The sequence below is a fragment of the Lutra lutra genome, chromosome 15 (assembly GCF_902655055.1).
Source record: "Lutra lutra chromosome 15, mLutLut1.2, whole genome shotgun sequence".
Classification (NCBI taxonomy): Eukaryota; Metazoa; Chordata; class Mammalia; order Carnivora; family Mustelidae; genus Lutra; species Lutra lutra.
The window spans coordinates 44,112,274-44,128,912 of record NC_062292.1 but is presented as its reverse complement, the minus strand read 5'-3'; the positions used below and the strand labels follow the sequence as shown (position 1 = coordinate 44,128,912).

Sequence of the window (16,639 nt, the reverse complement as noted above, 5' to 3'; positions counted from 1 at the left end):
AGCACAGTCGTAATTTCTCATTGGAGTGATTTTTACCTCAAAGGAAATTTCCCTGGAGTCTTTTTTTTTTTTTTTTAAATAACTCCTTACAACTTTGTAATGAATTCATCTGCTTTCACTTCTCCTTTAAAATGGAGACATTTTGCCTTCTGGTACTTGGTTAAATGACAGCATGACATCTTCTGACCTCTGGCTCAGAGTTTGTTTCATTACACCATCTTTTCTTTTCTGTAGAGTGGTTTTATGGGGTGGTAAAGTACTGGTTAGACCTGGATAATCTCTTCATTCTTCCTCCCTGCCTTTACATTCTGTCTCTAGAAGCTTTTATTCTCACCTCTTGGTGTAGGTTGGGGGTGTGGTGTGTGTGGGTGTGTGCGTGTGTGTGTGTGTGTGTGTTTGCGTTTGCCACCGACCATACTCCTCTGTCTTTCCGCTGGCCGCTGTCCGTTCATTACACAGCTCCATGTTTCCCCGATGACTGCTGGCGCACCTGCCGGTTTTAGGCGCTGCTGTGTGTATGCGTCACTGCTGAGTGTCACATCCACTCCGCAGGCTGTTTCACTGTCTCTGCTTTACAAAGGAGAAAATTTAGGCTGGGAGAGGTCAGGTGGCTTGCCCAAGGTCTCGGGAAGGGGAAGAGTCAGGACTGTCGCCCTGGTTGGCCTGGATCCGAGGCCCCTCTCCCTTTCTGTTCTCGTCTGCCAGTGACCGCACGCGTTCCTGGTCTGGCTCAGTGTGACCCCTTGTCCCTGTGTCTCTCAGCTGCCTTTTTGGTTAGAGCTGCTGTGGCAGGTCGTGGAGGCCACGTGTGCCCTTTGGCCAAGCGACCATTTCTCATTCAGCAGCCACTCTTTTCACGGTTTTATGACTAGTAAGTGTGCACTTCTCTCCGAGTATCAAGGAGTCTGGGACAGGAGGGCGCCATTCTTTGCTCCCAGGGAGTCATGGCGTGCGGCCCTGTGCCTGGGTGGGGTGCTGGGATGAGCGGGGTGTGGATCCCTTCCCGTGCCTCTCTGTCCTTTACAGAAGTCCATCCACTACTGGGTGTGAAGGGGGATGGCAAATCCAAGAAGAAGCAAGCAGGCCGGCCTAAAGGATCAAAAGGTAAAGAGAAAGATTCTCCATTTAAACCGAAACTCTACAAAGGGGACAGAGGTTTACCTCTGGAAGGATCAGCGAAGGGTAAAGTGCAGGCGGAGCTCAGCCAGCCGTTGGCAGGTAAGGACACACTGGGAGTGCTGTCTGGCTTGCTTCGCGGCCTTGTTTTGTACAGCCCCGACTCCGTTTAGCTGCAGCCTTTCCTTCCTTCCCTCCTTTTCCCGCTGTAGACTTCCGCAGAGGGTTAGCCTGATGCCGAGGGTAGGCTAAGCAGATCTGGCTTAATTCAGTGGCTCTTAACCTTGGGTCCATCAGTAAGTTTCTGGGAGTCTATTTTCCTCTGATACTGCACGCAGATACTGTATGAATATTTTTGTGGGGAAGACGCCCATTTTGTCTTTCTTTAAACTGGTCAAATCCCAGAGGTGGTGGCTCTTTCCCCGTCGTCTAGAAGCAGTAACAAAAACTTGTCAGTAGTACCATCATGTTAAGGAAGAAGGTGAAATGATTTTCCAAATAGGAGATTATTACCAAAAAGACGGCAGTTACAGTACCCGTGTAGCTTCTTAACACCTGTGCCTTTGAAACTTTGGGAGTTCTGTCACTTTTATAAGATTGAGGCGGTTTATTGGGGGACGGAGAACAATTTTAATTTCCTGTCAAATACTTGTGAATGTAGGCTAGATGGTCTCTTGTTTGGAAAATAGTAATCAAATAGAGTCCGTTTCTTTTCCGACATCGCTGGCCTTTGGAAAATGTTGTTCTGCTTTAGTGAAAACCGTGCTCTCGGTTTCCCGTGGCTAGCTCAGTAGACTTAGGGACAGGACTAATCAGCTACCAGCAGTTGTACTCAGGTTTTTTTCCTCTTGCTTTAAAATTTTCAGCTTCAGGGTGTGACCCCCGGTGTGCTGATGGAACACATGACTAGAACGTGCGACAGTTCCTTGTTTGAGGTCCACCTGCAATCAGTTAATTGTGGAACGTGAATTCCCTTCTGTCGGGAATCTAAGCCGACTCAGTGACTCACTTTGAGTAATTCTACCTCACATGTGCTAGATTCAGGTGTTCACGGCCAACACATGGCGCAGAGCACCAGCGTGTTTCAACACCAGTAGTTACGGTGTTCCACTGCTAACCAGTCCGCACCTCCACACTGAGTCCACTTAAGGCTCTCTGTATATTTTAAAATAGCTGGGAAGAGTTACATGGCTATTGCCAACAAAGATTGCAGGTCAGTAATAGATTAATGTAAAAGAAAGAAATAAATAAAGGAGATCCCCTCTATAATTTTGTACAAGCAGATGCCAGTACAGAAAAACGTGGTTTAAATTGAAATAGATTCCTCTGGCTTAAAGAGAGCTGAAACGCTTCAGGGTGATTCAAAATGTGGCCAGAGGGATGCCTGGTGGCTCAGTCAGTTAAGCATCTGACTCTTGATCTCAGCTCAGGTCTTGATCCAGGGTTGTGAGTTCAAGCCCCACGTTGGGCTCCAGGCTGGGCATGAGGCCCACTTAAAATAAAGATCAATAAATAAATAAGATGTGGCCAAATGTACTGAATTAATTGAAATATTGTAGGACATAGTCTCCTAGCTTCTTCAGAACCTGTGAGTAATTAATCATTTGCTTTTTAATAGTATGGGTATGGCCTGTAAACCATTTAAAAGTTTTTTTTGGAAACTCACATTTTCCTCCCTTTAATACAGTGTTCTAGTACAGTGACTTTTTTTTTAAAGATTTTATTTTATTTATTTGACAGATGGAGATCACAAGTAGGCAGAGAAGCAGGCAGAGAGAGAGGAGGAAGCAGGCTCCCTGCTGAGCAGAGAGCCCAATGCGGGGCTCGATCCCAGGACCCTGGGACCACAACCCAAGCCGAAGGCAGAGGCTTTAAACCACTGAGCCACCCAGGCGCTCCATGACTTTTAATTATAGTTGATGCAGGCAGTATCTTTGGCCTTCCCCAAGGGGTTTACCATGAATCGCTGTCAGATTTTAGAGCACAGAGTGTAAGAGCAGTGGTGTTTCCTAGCTGTACTTCAGAAATGTCTAAATGAGAGTCAGCATCAAATGTGGGGAAGTTTACTCAGCCATCTTTATTTCCTAAAATTCTCCTAATACTGAATAGTTGCAGTGAAATTTTGAGTTGTATGTAAAATAGACACTTCAGTCTTAGAATTCAGCATTTCGAGCTCCTAGCAAGAGTGCGTGCCAGGATCTAGGGCCCATTAGAAGTATATTCCTGCTCACTTTGCTGACAAGGTTAAATGAGGTTCTGATCTCAGTAAAGGCTAGAAGCTGTATCTTGAAGGGCAGAGTGCTGTAAACTAGACTCTGACTTTGTGCGGTATTTTTATCGGGTGCTTGAGTTGACCAGCTTTAGTGAGAGGCAGCTGTTTCAATGGCTTCACCCTTTAAAGCGACTAGAGACTTCTAGGTTCCAGGCCAGGGGGATGGTACCCCCTTATGACCACACACACACACACACACACACGGAACAGCTGCCTAGAGGATGCAGACATCTCACCAGCTTCTTGAGACCCTGTGCAGGACGCGCTTCCCCACATAAACCACTTCCTTCCTCCCATTTTTCTCCTTGCTTCTCTGGCCCTGTTCCTTGACCTTTTCCTGAATGGAAATCTCCAGAACTGCAGTGGCCAGATTAAACCAGAGAGTGCTGAGAGGCAGGATTTTTAAAAAACCTCAGATCAGGGGCATCATGGTTTCTTCCCTCCCCAGGGCTGCCTCCAGTGTCAGGGACCGGCTGCGGCGTGGGCTGGAGCTTTGTTGAGGCTGCTTGTCCCACGTGGTGACACTGGGTGTCTCATAACTCCGTCAGACCTTTGAGTTTCGGGACAATCTCCTGTCTTTTGTGTGGGATTCTCAGGGCAAAAGTGGTACCTCACCCGGTGCCGTGGTCGGCCCGGAGGGTCCAGAGCAGGCAAAGGCTGGCTGGCCCAGGCTGTTGATTTTCACTTGGTTCTCATGCCATGCTTCCCTGCAAAGGCCACTGAGGTTTAAAAAAAAAAAAAAAAAAAAACCTCTTTGGCAGTTGAGTTCTATAGTCACTTCAGAGATTTCCCATAAAAAGCGGTCTGCGGTCACTGTAGGTTTTCCGGGAGAGGGAAAGACACGAAACTTGATCCAGAGTGCCTGAGGTCGAAGCGTCTTCAAAAATCAATTCCGTCTGAAGGTTGTGTCTGCACATTCAAGGCTCGGCGGATCCGCCTCTGTCTCCGCCTCTGCCCCCGTGCCCTACCTTTCCATTAGAGCTGAATCGTTCGCAAGGGATTGTAGGCACGGGCTGTGCCGTTGGTCAGTCTAGATCAGTGGCAGCGGTTCGTCAAGATCTGCAGTTGACCGGTGACCGGTTACGGAAGGAGCTCTGGGGTAAGCTCGCCCCCCCATCGGGCCCTGACAGGGCGGGCACAGTCTGTCGCACAGTGCCGCAGGAGCTTACGTGGGAAGACTGGGAGAGACACAGACCTCTGCAGAGATAATCTGGCCTTCTGGAACCTGGGCTACAGAAAATTCTTCCCCGTCAAATAGCTCATCCGTGTTAGCTGCCTTCAGGGGACCCGCGTCCATGAAGACACACGGCTGATGCACGAGGACCCCTCAGCGAAGCTTGCCGAGTGCGGGCAGCCCTGAGCTTGGGACCCTTCGGAGAGGCCAGACCACCGTCGTCAGCACCATCTCTGTGATTCCCCTAAGTTTCCTTACTAGATTCTCTCCAGAAGACAGTCCTCAGAACGGAAACTTGACATTGAGCAGAACCGCCAGGACGCTTGTCGCCCTGTGAGGGCTCAAGCATTGCCCGAGAACTAGGGCTTCTTGGCAGTAAATGTCACCAGCAGCGAGTGTGACAGAGTTGTGGCCCATCACATACATGGTCTAAAGGTCTCTTGGAAAGGTGGGCATGAAGTGGCGTGTGTCTGCCTGCGTCTCTTGGGGGTGGCAAAGGCCAGAGCGAGCAGAGACACTACCTCTGGGGGCGCATGGACACCATGTGCGTGTGGCCGTGCTACTGCCCTCCTGGTGCGGGCCGCCACCCCAGTCCTCAGCCTCCTCAGTCCGATCATGTTGAGTGCTGGGCAGGGAGTGAGGGGTTTTCCCCACCTCTTCCTGCTCTTTTTTTTTTTTTTTAAAACAATCTGTCTTTGAAAGACTAATTTATGAACTGCTAAAATCAGATAGCTCATAGGTAGTCTTTCTCATTCTTTGTGATCTTACTGGTAGACTAAGGAAATATTTGGTAATTTTTGAGAGTTTATATCCAGCATTTTCTTAGGCCACCTTGGCTTTGGCTGCCGTCGGGAGGTACCAGTAACAGCTGCTCATCGTGAGCCCCGTTTTTCTTAATTTTACGTAACTGGAGATTTCCTTTATGTTGCCTCAAAATACTTTGGATCCTTGGGGCAAATTTTTTTTTTTTTTTTAAATAACAAAAAATATTTTACTAAAACATAAGATTTACAGAAGTTTCCAGACAAGCCATACAAAATGGTCACAAGCTTTTTCTTGAAGGAAGGATTCTACACTTGACAGCAAAGTCACAATGTTATTAGTGAGGGCTGTGATGTTTGTTTAATGTTCCCATTTTGGTTCAATCAAGCTTGTCTATCTACAGTGTCTAAATAAAGTTAGACTTGGCTAGAGAGCATATTCTAAAGAACTGGTTAGCTGCTTTTAACCAATGCAATTAGATCACCATAAAAAGGGGGAAAGGAGCCCATAAAATTAAAATAAAACTACCTCTCCCCCTCAAAAAAGTAATAAAGAAAAACACCCACACCCCTGCAGCTAACCCTGACAACTACCTTCATTCACAGTGCTTAACCATGATGGGGGAAATGAATAAAAGCAGAGAAGGGCCGCTGCTTTTAAACGTTTCACAACAATCCAGATGGTACTTCTAGCCTCTGCTCATGCTTTACAACAGTGAATCAGGACAAGACATAGATTTGCTAATGTGCATTTAATCACCAAAGGACTGAAGATGTCTGGACTTTTATTCTGTAATGTTTCTAAGACTGTGTCCATTAAATGCAAACAAAAAAGGAAGAAGTCTTGGCAGAACAGGATAAGTGATGCACACTTGATGATCAGATCGATTTTAAATATTATTCATGGCATATAGCCTAGTCCATGCTCTAGCTGTTTCTATGGCTTGGGCCTCGTTGGTCTTCCACTGCTCTGCTACATCGTTTGCTAACGGATCATCCGGATTGGGAGCACTTAACAAAGCCTGGATCGATAGCAGAACTGTGCGGATCTGCAGTGCTGGGGACCACTTATCTTTCAAAATATCTAAACATATTCTTCCCAACTTGTCTACATTAGGATGATAAATTTTGGTCATGAAACGTACTTTAGGGGCTGCCATCGGGTATTCTTCTGGTAGGAATAGTTCAAGCTTAAAAGTCCCTCCCTCAAAGGGGGAATCCTGAGGGCCAGCAATGACCACATGAAAATAACGGGCATTGCTCTCATCTGGTTCTGCTTTAATGCCAGGAACTGGTTCTGCCAGCAAACGCTGGGTTTCCTTGATAATCCTGCGGGGCAGCCCGGCCATCTTGTCAGATCCCGAGTTCGGCCTCTGGTCTTGACTCTGGCTCCGCTCGCCTCACGCACGAGTGGAAGTCCTTGGGGCAAAATTTTAAACAGCCCGGAGCTCTTTTGTGTTGCTGTATTTTACCTACTCATAGTATTATTGCTTGCTGTGGTTTTGGCTTGTTACCTAATGCCTCAACAGGACTTTTTTTTTTTTTTTGGTCTGTCCACATGAATGAGGATGTTACAGAAGCATTAACTGACCTACTGACCTCAGATAATCACTATAACGTACCTCATTAGTCATCTTGAGTGCTCGTTATTAATACTATTGATTTGTGATCAAACCAGTTTTTCCTGTTGTGATTTAGTCTTAAAACATTAATGGTGTATTCATTTTTATTTTTTTATTTTTATTTTTTTTTTAAAGATTTTATTTATTTATTTGTCAGAGAGAGAGAGGGAGAGAGAGCAAGCACGGGCAGACAGAATGGCAGGCAGAGGCAGAGGGAGAAGCAGGCTCCCCGATGAGCAAGGAGCCCGATGTGGGACTCGATCCCAGGACGCTGGGATCATGACCTGAGCTGAAGGCAGCTGCTTAACCAACTGAGCCACCCAGGCGTCCCGGTGTATTCATTTTTAAACGGCTAAAAGAAGATTGGTCAGGGTACCTCTGGGCACAGTCAGTCAAGCTAGCCTTAATGCAGTCAAGGCACGGTGTCCCGTCCTGCGCAGTAGATGCCCCCGCCGCAAGGATTCTTTTAAATAATCAATTCAAGAAGTTGTTATGTTTCATGTTGAGAGATCTGAAAAAGAAGTGCTGAAGAAACTTTTTCTCTTACTGAACTGTATAAAGTTTAAATTTGATTTTTAACAACGTAGCATCTAGAAGAGTGTATGTCTCCTAATTTCTCATCTGTCCTCGGGCAAATGGGAATATATTTTTATTGCCAGTTTTCATCTGTGCTTGAACTTTTTTTTTTTTTTTTTTAAGATTTTATTTATTTATTTGACAGACAGAGATCACAAGTAGGCAGGGGGGCGGGGAGTGCGGAGAAGCAGGCTCACTGCTGAGCAGAGAGCCTGATGCGGGGCTCAGGATCATGACCTGAGGACCGCAGGATCATGACCTGAGCCAAAGGCAGAGGCCTCAACCCACTGAGCCACCCAGGCGCCCCTGAACTTTTATTTTAAAAGTCGGGTTAAAAGCATATTTATAAATGGGTATTTTTCTTTTATAACTTGGACAGTTATTTTTTACTCATTTTATAACTACCAAGTGGCATGTTCCCACCCCACCCTACCCCACCCCACCCCCCAATTCCGGATGGCATCTGGGAGGATTTTCTTCACCTTGTTCTCTTCTTACACTTCCTAGTTAATATTTCACAGCAGCCCATTTAAGGATGTCCCCTCAGAGGTTGAACAGCTTCTATGGAATAATCAGGGAAGTGTTCATTGGATTTTACTATTGAGGATTTTATTTATTGTTCAGACGTTGGTGCATAGAAATGCCGGCAGTAGGTTTCATTAACATTTCACCATATTGGGATTCTAAGGTGGGGAGAATGTCAGCGAAGGCACAGGGGTGCTTGGAAAAGGGCCTGTTGCGCATTATTATTTAGTGACTGATTAAGCTAATATAGGAAAGATGAAGAGACGTAGCACCCTAGAATTTCCTTTCCTCTCCTTGTTGCACTCCTTGGATTGTAAACCATTTATCGACATGTTGGAGAATGGTTAGCAGTTTAGAAAACGTGTGGAATTCTGAACAGTTTGCCTTTCCCCCCCTTGGGGCAGTCCTGAGGAAAGTGCTACGATGGGGGTTTGGAATATGGATTATTTGTTGCTTCAGTAAAGAGTAAATGAGAGTTGAGTTGGTTTTAACGTAAAGGGGGAGTTCTTAGCCCACATGTGCTTGTCGGGCATCATCCAGCATCCGTCATTATTTCTGGTCTTGCCCGCTGTTGGTCCAAGTTGATGCTAAAAGACGTCTTTTTGTGTCTCCTCTCTTTAGCAGGGGGAGCGATCTCAGAACTGTTATGAAGACGCTTGAAGTGCTTCGTTCTTCCCCACTTTGCCATCATGTGGCCTCTGGACACTGTGGTCAGTCATTTGAGATTGACTTTAATTTAAAACAAAGGCCTCTGCCTCCAACCCAGGAGGTGCAAGGAGGGAATCGTCTATTTGAATGAAGAAGTGAATTATGGAAGAAGAGTACGCGGCCCTCCCCTTCAAACATAAGTCCACATAGGCTCTCAGGAATGAGGATTTGTGAAGACGTCACCAGGAGTTTGGACTCATTCAAACTTCAATGCTTAGTTATGTTGCTGGAGAAAAGAGACCAGTTTTGCTCCTCTAACTCTTGTACCCAGGATCATTTTGACCTGACATTTCCTATCCTATTTGCCTTCCGTCCTCCGTGCATGTCCTCAAGTGACTAATTCTCATCTGAAGTTTTGCTGCCGGTATCCTAGAGAAACTTCTGTTGCATATTCTGTCTTCCATTTTTGAACTTAACTCTCTCACCAGATACCCTCCTGTATTTCCCTACTGTGTACGGAGGCTGGGCAGAAAGGAAAGTGCTCAAAAGCTTTCAAGTTTTTGGAAAGGGAAGAAGGATGAGAAAGACCCCCTCTTCTTAACATACCCCATTTTGCTCAAGAAGCTGGGCTGTAAGAGGGTCGAGGTTTTTCTCTGTTTTCCTTTCATGGCATGTTTTCCTCCGGTAGTGGTTCATTCTCAGTAATCATGGTTTCCGAAGAGCGCTGGTTTCGTCCATCCGCAGCAAGGAATCATCAGTAGTTCATGTGGCTTCACCTGTGCTGGCGTCCAGAGAGGGAGACAACCTGAGGTGTCTCTCCACAAGCTGCTTTTTTATTGGGGTGGGGGAAATCTCCACGAGGACGGAAGTCAAACCGTCCAGAATCAAAGCAGCAGCAACACAGTTCAAATCAAAGATCAAGGAAAAATTATTTTTTATCATTGCGTGTGGATCTCTGTCCCTTCCTTTCAGTCGGGACAGTGTCCCCTTGTATCCCCGCTCCTTCTCCGTATGACATGTTTTCAGTCTCTTCCTTTCTGTGAAAGGTCGCTTAGCTTTTTAAAATTTTTTTTTTTACTTTCTGCTTCTTGCTCTTGCTGTTCTTTATATACAAGGTAGCAGATTGGATGGACGAGTACATGAGGTGTTTGAAATTCTCGGAGAACCCAGATCCCAGGTGTGCAGGGGGTTCTCTGCAGAGAGCTCTGAGCTGCCCGGAGGTGCCTGACCCAGCGGTCATCGTGGCTGTGGTCGTGGCTGTGGTCGTGGCGTCCACTGAGGATCGTCTCCATGCTCTGCTCTGTGTGAGTCCTCCAGCAGCCACTGCCCCTGTGGGCCGCCCCGTGAGGGGATTACTTTTTGGATTTTAGGATAGCAATCAAAGTAGACTTACATCAGGAAGAGCCTCTTTATCCTGCTCCATCTTTTAGAACCAGAATATTCAGTAGTTGAAGTAAGAGTTCCCTGCTAGTGGGTTTCAAAATGGCCGCCGCTTTTTTCCTCCCGTGCTCTTTTTGTGGATTTCATTTCTTCAAGTCAGACCAGTGGTTGAGATTGGCAGGTGGCTCACTGGACATGTTTTTTGTTTTGCAAACATTGTTTCCATTCCATTTCTCTGCGTCTGTGCACGTCTGTGCACCGTGAGCTCCATCTTGCACAAACTCTGTGATACAGAGGGTCTCTGCCTAGCTCCCGTGGACAGAGTAGCTTGGCGGCCTCTGCTTTGTGCGTGCGTTGGGAGGTTGGGAGGTTTCTGCTACGTCCGCCTCCTAAACTGGCTACTGAGAAAATGGGCTTCAGCCCTGTCGGATGGTCTCTGGCAGCAATTCCTAATAACTATTTATGCTTTCGGAATTTTTTTCCGGCTCCTGAAATTTTCTATCTAGTTTGATTTTTCTCCGTCTGTACAATATGTGCATATTCTCTTTTTTGTTATTCTTTCCCTCCGACCCCCCCCCACCCCGCCATTTCGTTTTTTAATGTTCCATAGTTTTGTACAAGAGGAGACTTAGCCTTGGGTTACTTCTTGCTGAAGCTTTAATGCTTTGTAAATAAAATCGGATGTTTATTAAGAACAGGTGTGGATATTGGTTTGTGGACGCTGCTTCTGAAACTCAGTAGCCCCTTTGAGTTGTAGGACAGGAAATCCCGTTTACTGTGCTGATGTTAGATCTTTCTGTGCAGAGATGCAGACCTGGGATGGGTAGGGGGTGCTTGGGGAATGTAGAGTTCTGCCTCTGGACAAGATTATAAATAAATGATTCAAGCAAAGAGTTGGTGTTAAATCACAAAGATCATCTAGGAATGCTCTCTCTCAATTCTTTAACTCCGTTGGTGTGTGTAAGTACATAGTAGAGGCCACGGAGCTGGGGGAAACTCATGCGAGGGCATTCCTCCCTTCCAAGGACCTTCCTTAAAGTGTAAGTACTGTTAAATTCCTCTTTATTTGACTTTTTCCCCCCTAGATTAAATTACTTTCAAACTCATAAAGCCTATTTAAGTCTTTGGTTTTAATCATTGTCACATCTGAGTGTCTGCCACTCAGTTTTGGTTTGGTTTGCTCTGAGCCTAATAATCCGTCTTTGAGGTCATAGCTGTTTCATAGCAACCTTGACCCAAGTGAGTGATGGGCTCCTGTGTTCTGTGGAGGTAAGGGAGTAGGCCAAGAGGTGGGCAGGATTATGTATCCCCTCCCCCCAAAAATACCTTCAGCACCCTTGTGAAGGAGGAGTGTCTAGAATGGGGAGAGGGGCTGTATTTGGTATTGCCTATCTTGCCCATAAACATTCGGATTCTAAAAGGGCAGCTTGGTCCTTGTTTCCGTGAATTTTCATTTCTATTTAAAATTCCTTACCCATGAACAGAGTTTCACACTTTACCAAGTGTTTTCATGTACAGTTTATCATTTATTGCCCAAAGTGACCCCCCCGAAGTAGTCAAGGCATTCTTAATTTACAAAGGAGAAAATAGAAATTCGGGAAGGATCAATCACTTGCTTGCCTCCCAGTCCAGAGTTCTTAATCCTTTTTTTACAGAAAGTTTAGGAGCCTTTAAAGTCAGTAATAACTTAGTGCAAGGTAATCCTCTTTTATTTATTTTTTTAGACCTGGTATTTGATTTCTGGGTCAGATTTAATTGGGGTTTTGAAGCTCTTTAATTTGGATCCCATGTTCGGAGAGGAGGGGTGGGGTGAGGAGGAGTAGCTTCGCAATGCATTCGAAGTAATTTGGACATTCACTTCAGAAGCTGAAGTCTCTTCGTCTTTGTCTTCCCAAGAGGGTGGGTTTAAGTTCATGGTAAGGGCGTGGACAGAATGAAGACTGGAGAGGTGGGCACCAGCGAGCAAGAGCTAGTAAAGCAGCAACGTGGTGACTTTTTCCTCTGCCTTGTGGCCTCGCCTGTTCCTAAGGACTGGACCCGTGTTGATCGAGTCACAGTGTGTCCTTGACCACGGGTGCAGCCCATCTTCTGACGTTGAGGGAGATCCTGCGTCAAAGGAATGGAGTGATGATGTAGAGGATTCGCCGGGGACAGCTTGGGTGCCGGCTGACAGTGGGGAGACATGAGGACCTCGGCCGCTGGTTTCCTTCTTGGGAGCCTGGTGTTGGCCTTTGGTCTGCCTTTGGTGGTGACTTCACCGAAAACACTGGCCATCCCAAAGAAACTGCAGCAAGCCATGGGGAGGGTTATTGTCAATGCCACCACCTGCACGGTCACCTGTGGCCTTGGCTATAAGGAAGAGACGGTCTGCGAGGTCGGCCCTGATGGCGTGAGAAGGAAGTGTGTGTCTCAGCGCTTGGAGTGTCTGATGAACTGGGTCTGCGGGATGCTCCACTTCACCGTCCACAGAGGGAAGGCGTTTGAGCTGAGCTGCCTGAGTTCAGACATCCTGCAGGTGGGGAAGGAGGCTTTCCGGTTCACCTGGAGGCTGGCTCGTGGCATCATCTCAACTGATGATGAAATTTTCAAACCCTTCCGGGCCAATTCGCACTTGGTGAAGTTTGAGTCTATTCAGGAGTACGACTCTGGGACATACCGGTGCGATGTGCAGCTATTAAGGAACTTGAAATTTGTCAAGAGGCTCTATTTCGGGCTGCGGGTCCTTCCCCCTCACTTGGTGAACCTGAATTTCCATCAGTTCCTTACTGAGAATCAGAAGTTAGTCGATCAGGGTCTGGAAGTGAATCTGGACAACAGTTCTAAGCCTCAGCACCCACCGTGGGAAAAAAAGGTGGCCATAGCCTTGGGAGTAGGAATCGCCAGTGGAGTGGTTGGTGGCGTGTTGCTGGTCGTTGCCCTGGGCAGTGGGCTGAGGCTGATGCATGGCAGTGACGGCCTCGAGTCCTTCAAAGCCTTCCTCTGGAAAGGCTGGCTGTCCAGGAACCCGGACCAGTTTAGGAAGCCAGGCTAGCTTTTTAAAGGAGTATCTGGCGGTCTGATTGTGGCCTGGCTAGGAGGGAGGGGGCTTCCACTGCCCCAAGAGTGGGGTACATGGAGAGGGGCAACGTCATGGGAGTTCACTGCGCAATGTTCCAGATGGATCTCTTCCTGATCTTCCTGCCACGAGGCCCCCAAAAAGCCTAACCCTAGGCACCACCACTGCTCCTGGGGAGAGTTCTGGCTTCCAAGCTTGCATTCACAATCTCTTAAAACTTGACGCCTCTCCGCCTCCGTCCCTTCTTCTGAGCAGTATAATCTTGTAGAAGGACATGTAAACAGCTTTCCTAGTGGAAACCGTTTTCTCCTCTTCAATAAAAATCATTCACAGTAGCTGCTTGCAGACCTCACCTTCTCTGTTCTTTAGTTAAAAATCTCTTCCAACTGTTTGAGTGGCCCCCTGATCAGTCCAGCTTTCCTTTTCCTCCGACTTCTCAGAACGGACATTGCCCACATTGCTTTGTAGAAAGACATATGCCCTCGTGTGGCGGAGCCAAGGCCTCTGACCTGGTTGTGTTAATGGTCACTAAATGTTTTAAGTTGCCCCTTCTGTACTCCCTGGGCGAACCGTCTGTGTTAAGCATTAAGCTGATTCCTGGCGGAGCACTGGATTCTCCGGTAGCTTTCCCCCCACGGTTTCTCTACTTGCTCCCTGCTCCTCTCCTCGCTCTTCCAGTGCCCACAAGTGTGTGTTCCTAGAGAAGTCAAGTGTGTTGGTTTCTTAGAGCCGCCAAGGCCACCAAAGGAAGAACTAAGACCTTTCTACCTCCATAGGAAATCAATCCCAAGACCCACAGAGGCCATTCAGACTGTGTGAGATAATCAGCCTGTGGGGTTGTCGGGGCAAAGGCTCTTGGCCACCAGCTGAGCTAATTCTGAGAGAATTGGGGCATTTCTTCCCCCTCACTTTCCTCCAGCTGCACACGTGGCAGTGGATGTGAAGACTTGGGCTAGCGGTTGTCTTCTCTAGCTGTGTGTCTGAGTCAACCCGGATGAGCTTTTGAAGAATGAAATGCCTGAACCCCAAATCCAAGGATGCTAATAGGTTCACTTTGAATTATGGCTGACGGCTGTCTGTTGGTCTACTGTTAAATATAATTTCAAGGGTGCGTGACTGGCTCAGTCGGCAGAGCGCGTGACTCTTGACCTCAGGATTGTGATTTCGGTCCCCCATGTTGAGCATAGAGCTTAATTTTTTTAAAAAGTTAAAATAGGGGCTCCTGGGTGCCTCAGTGGGTTAAAGCCTCTGCCTTTGGCTCAGGTCATGATCTCAGGGTCCTGGGATGGAGTCCCGCTTCCGGCTCTCTGCTCAACAGGGAGCCTGCTTCCCTCTCTCTCTGCCTGCCACTCTGCCTCCTTGTGATCTCTGTCTGTCAAATAAATAAATCTTAAAAAGAAAAAAAAGTTAAAATAATTTCAACCCCATAGAGAAGTGGAAAGAAAAATTTGATGACAACCCATAGATTCTCTACTTAAACTCACCAATTGTGAATGTTTTTCTATGTTTATCTGACTTTACTGATGCTGACTTTACTGAACCACTTGTGAGTTAGTCCCAGACTTTGTGACCCTTTACTCCGAAATCACATATGTGTCTGCTAACAAAGACGTTCTCCTATAGGACTACCGTGTCTCCATCCCACCTGAGAAAATTAACAGTCCCCTAATCTTAACGTATGGTTGATACTTCATCTTCTTGACTTCTGAAATCTTAGCGCCTTTTCATTGTTGATCCAGGATGAAGGGAAGCTTCACAGACCACGTTTGATGGTTTCTCTTCAGTCTTATTTTACAAGAGACCACCTGCATTTTGTTGTTGTTCATGACATTGATTTTATTGAAGAGTCAAGCTGGTTGTCTTGGGTAGTGACCCACAAGCCAGGTTCGTCATGGTCACATGATTAGGTTCCCGAGGAACAGATCTTCCACAGTTTGATCACAGACGGTGTGTGTTCCCTGCATGGCCTCAGGCACCTGGTGTGGGGCTGGCTCGCTCCTGCTAAGTGTGGTGATTTGGTTAAGGTGCCGACTGCCAGGTCTCTCCAAAGATGTATATTTTTTCCTCTTGTAATTAGTCATTTGTTGGGGGGGGTACTTTGTGACATTCCTAATAATCACTAATGCCTTAGGATCCGTTCATGATCTTGTGTATTGCCTGCCGGGGGCTATAGAATGGCGATGCTAATGTGCCCTGCTCTGGTCATTAGCCTGCGTCTTTTCTGTAAAAGAGCTGCCCTTGTTATTTGTGAGATCTCCATGGATTATCTTTTTTAGCACATCATGTATAATCCATGCCTGTTGTCCTGCATTTGATGCTGAAATTGTCTCCAGTTTGGGCTGGTGGGAGCCCTTCAGGCCAGCCCTTCTTGTCCTTCCGCTGTGGCCCCGCTTGACCTGCATCATGTCCTTGCTTTCTAGAACACGACATCTCACATCCACATCGGGCCTTTGTTTTCTCCAAACCCAAACCTGCGGTTTCTCCAAGGGCTTCTGGTTCCCTTTTTAGTGTGGGGAGTAGTGTTCAGGAGGCAAGGTCTGGGTGCTGAGTGTGCTCACTGCCCCCGGGGAGTCATACTGTTAGGCCCTTTCAGTGTCCCAGATCCACATAAATCCGCTCAAAGCATCTCTGTGTTTCAGAAGTTCTGTAGGTAATTCTGCTAGAGAGTGGAGATGGAGGACCACTGGCCTCGGCCCATGTGTAGTTTACAATTAACGACTGAGCTTATTTTGGAAAGATCTTAGATTTTCCACACATTCTTTCCCCCATTCCCTCCAGCTCAGAGGGGTTGGGTTTCAGCAGACCCGGATTCTGGGCCCGGTTCTGCTGTCGACCGCGTAGTGGAGCAGGCAGGCTGACCCCCGTGAATGGGAGGGTCCGATGGGAGCGGTGCTGTGCCTGGAAGAGTGCTGCATGCTGTGAGGGAACGGACAGGAGGGGTCAGAGGTCACCAAGGACCTCAGTGCGCCACCGGGCACTTTGCTCAAGCACGCGGGAGAGTGCTTGCTAGTCTTGATGATAAAACAGTATCTTTGATCTAATGAACTCAGTGCGGTGTGGCTGGGGAGGGAGGAAGACTGAAGGGGTCAGTTCCCCATTTCCCAGCTGAAGAGCCAGACCCACGAGGAGCCAAGTTGCTGGTCGGATCCCCGGTGCAAGCTGGCAGGGACGCATGGGATGGGAGCATGTGCAGCTCTGGGCTCACAGCCCTCTGTGCTGGGGGCTCGTAAATTTTGACTCTCAGAATGTGAAGGGATTGAACAGGAAAGGGGGGAAATAAAAACCAAACCCTCCCATGTGTCAGTAAAGACAAGAACTCCGTTCAGTTCATTGAATTCTGGGTCTGCCTCTGGAGGGAGGGTCGAGGACATGCTGAGTAAAATTTGGGTTCTAGACTGGCCAGTGCTCCCAAGGGGGGAGAAATTAGCCTATTGTCCTGCTACCTGAGCCGCCCCCGACCCTGGGGGTGGGGGGGTCCCCGTGGGCCTGGGCCGCTGCTCCTGAGCACTG

At 47.4% G+C, this 16,639-nt stretch overlaps 3 protein-coding genes across 4 annotated transcripts in view; 2 read left to right on the top strand and 1 right to left on the bottom strand.

Moving 5' to 3' along the window:
- RBBP5 (RB binding protein 5, histone lysine methyltransferase complex subunit) overlaps window positions 1–10,769 on the top strand; it is a 40,498-nt gene extending 29,729 nt beyond the window's left edge. Inside the window, exons 13-14 of one of the 2 annotated variants that reach the window (XM_047705579.1) lie at window positions 1,027–1,104; window positions 8,668–10,769. In XM_047705579.1, coding sequence (XP_047561535.1) covers window positions 1,027–1,104; window positions 8,668–8,696 — 107 coding nt within the window. In that variant the 3' untranslated portion in view covers window positions 8,697–10,769. Of the gene's footprint in view, window positions 1–1,026; window positions 1,219–8,667 lie in introns of both variants that reach the window. The other variant, XM_047705578.1, reaches the window with a different exon arrangement.
- On the bottom strand, window positions 5,538–6,737 carry LOC125086335 (ubiquitin-conjugating enzyme E2 N). Its single transcript, XM_047705583.1, has one exon. It carries the CDS (start codon window positions 6,670–6,672, stop codon window positions 6,214–6,216), a length of 459 nt encoding a protein of 152 aa, XP_047561539.1. The 5' UTR covers window positions 6,673–6,737; the 3' UTR covers window positions 5,538–6,213.
- A 131-nt stretch (window positions 10,770–10,900) lies between the features above and the next one.
- On the top strand, window positions 10,901–14,340 carry TMEM81 (transmembrane protein 81). Its single transcript, XM_047705580.1, has one exon. It carries the CDS (start codon window positions 12,257–12,259, stop codon window positions 13,103–13,105), a length of 849 nt encoding a protein of 282 aa, XP_047561536.1. The 5' UTR covers window positions 10,901–12,256; the 3' UTR covers window positions 13,106–14,340.
- The last annotated feature ends 2,299 nt before the right edge of the window (window positions 14,341–16,639 follow it).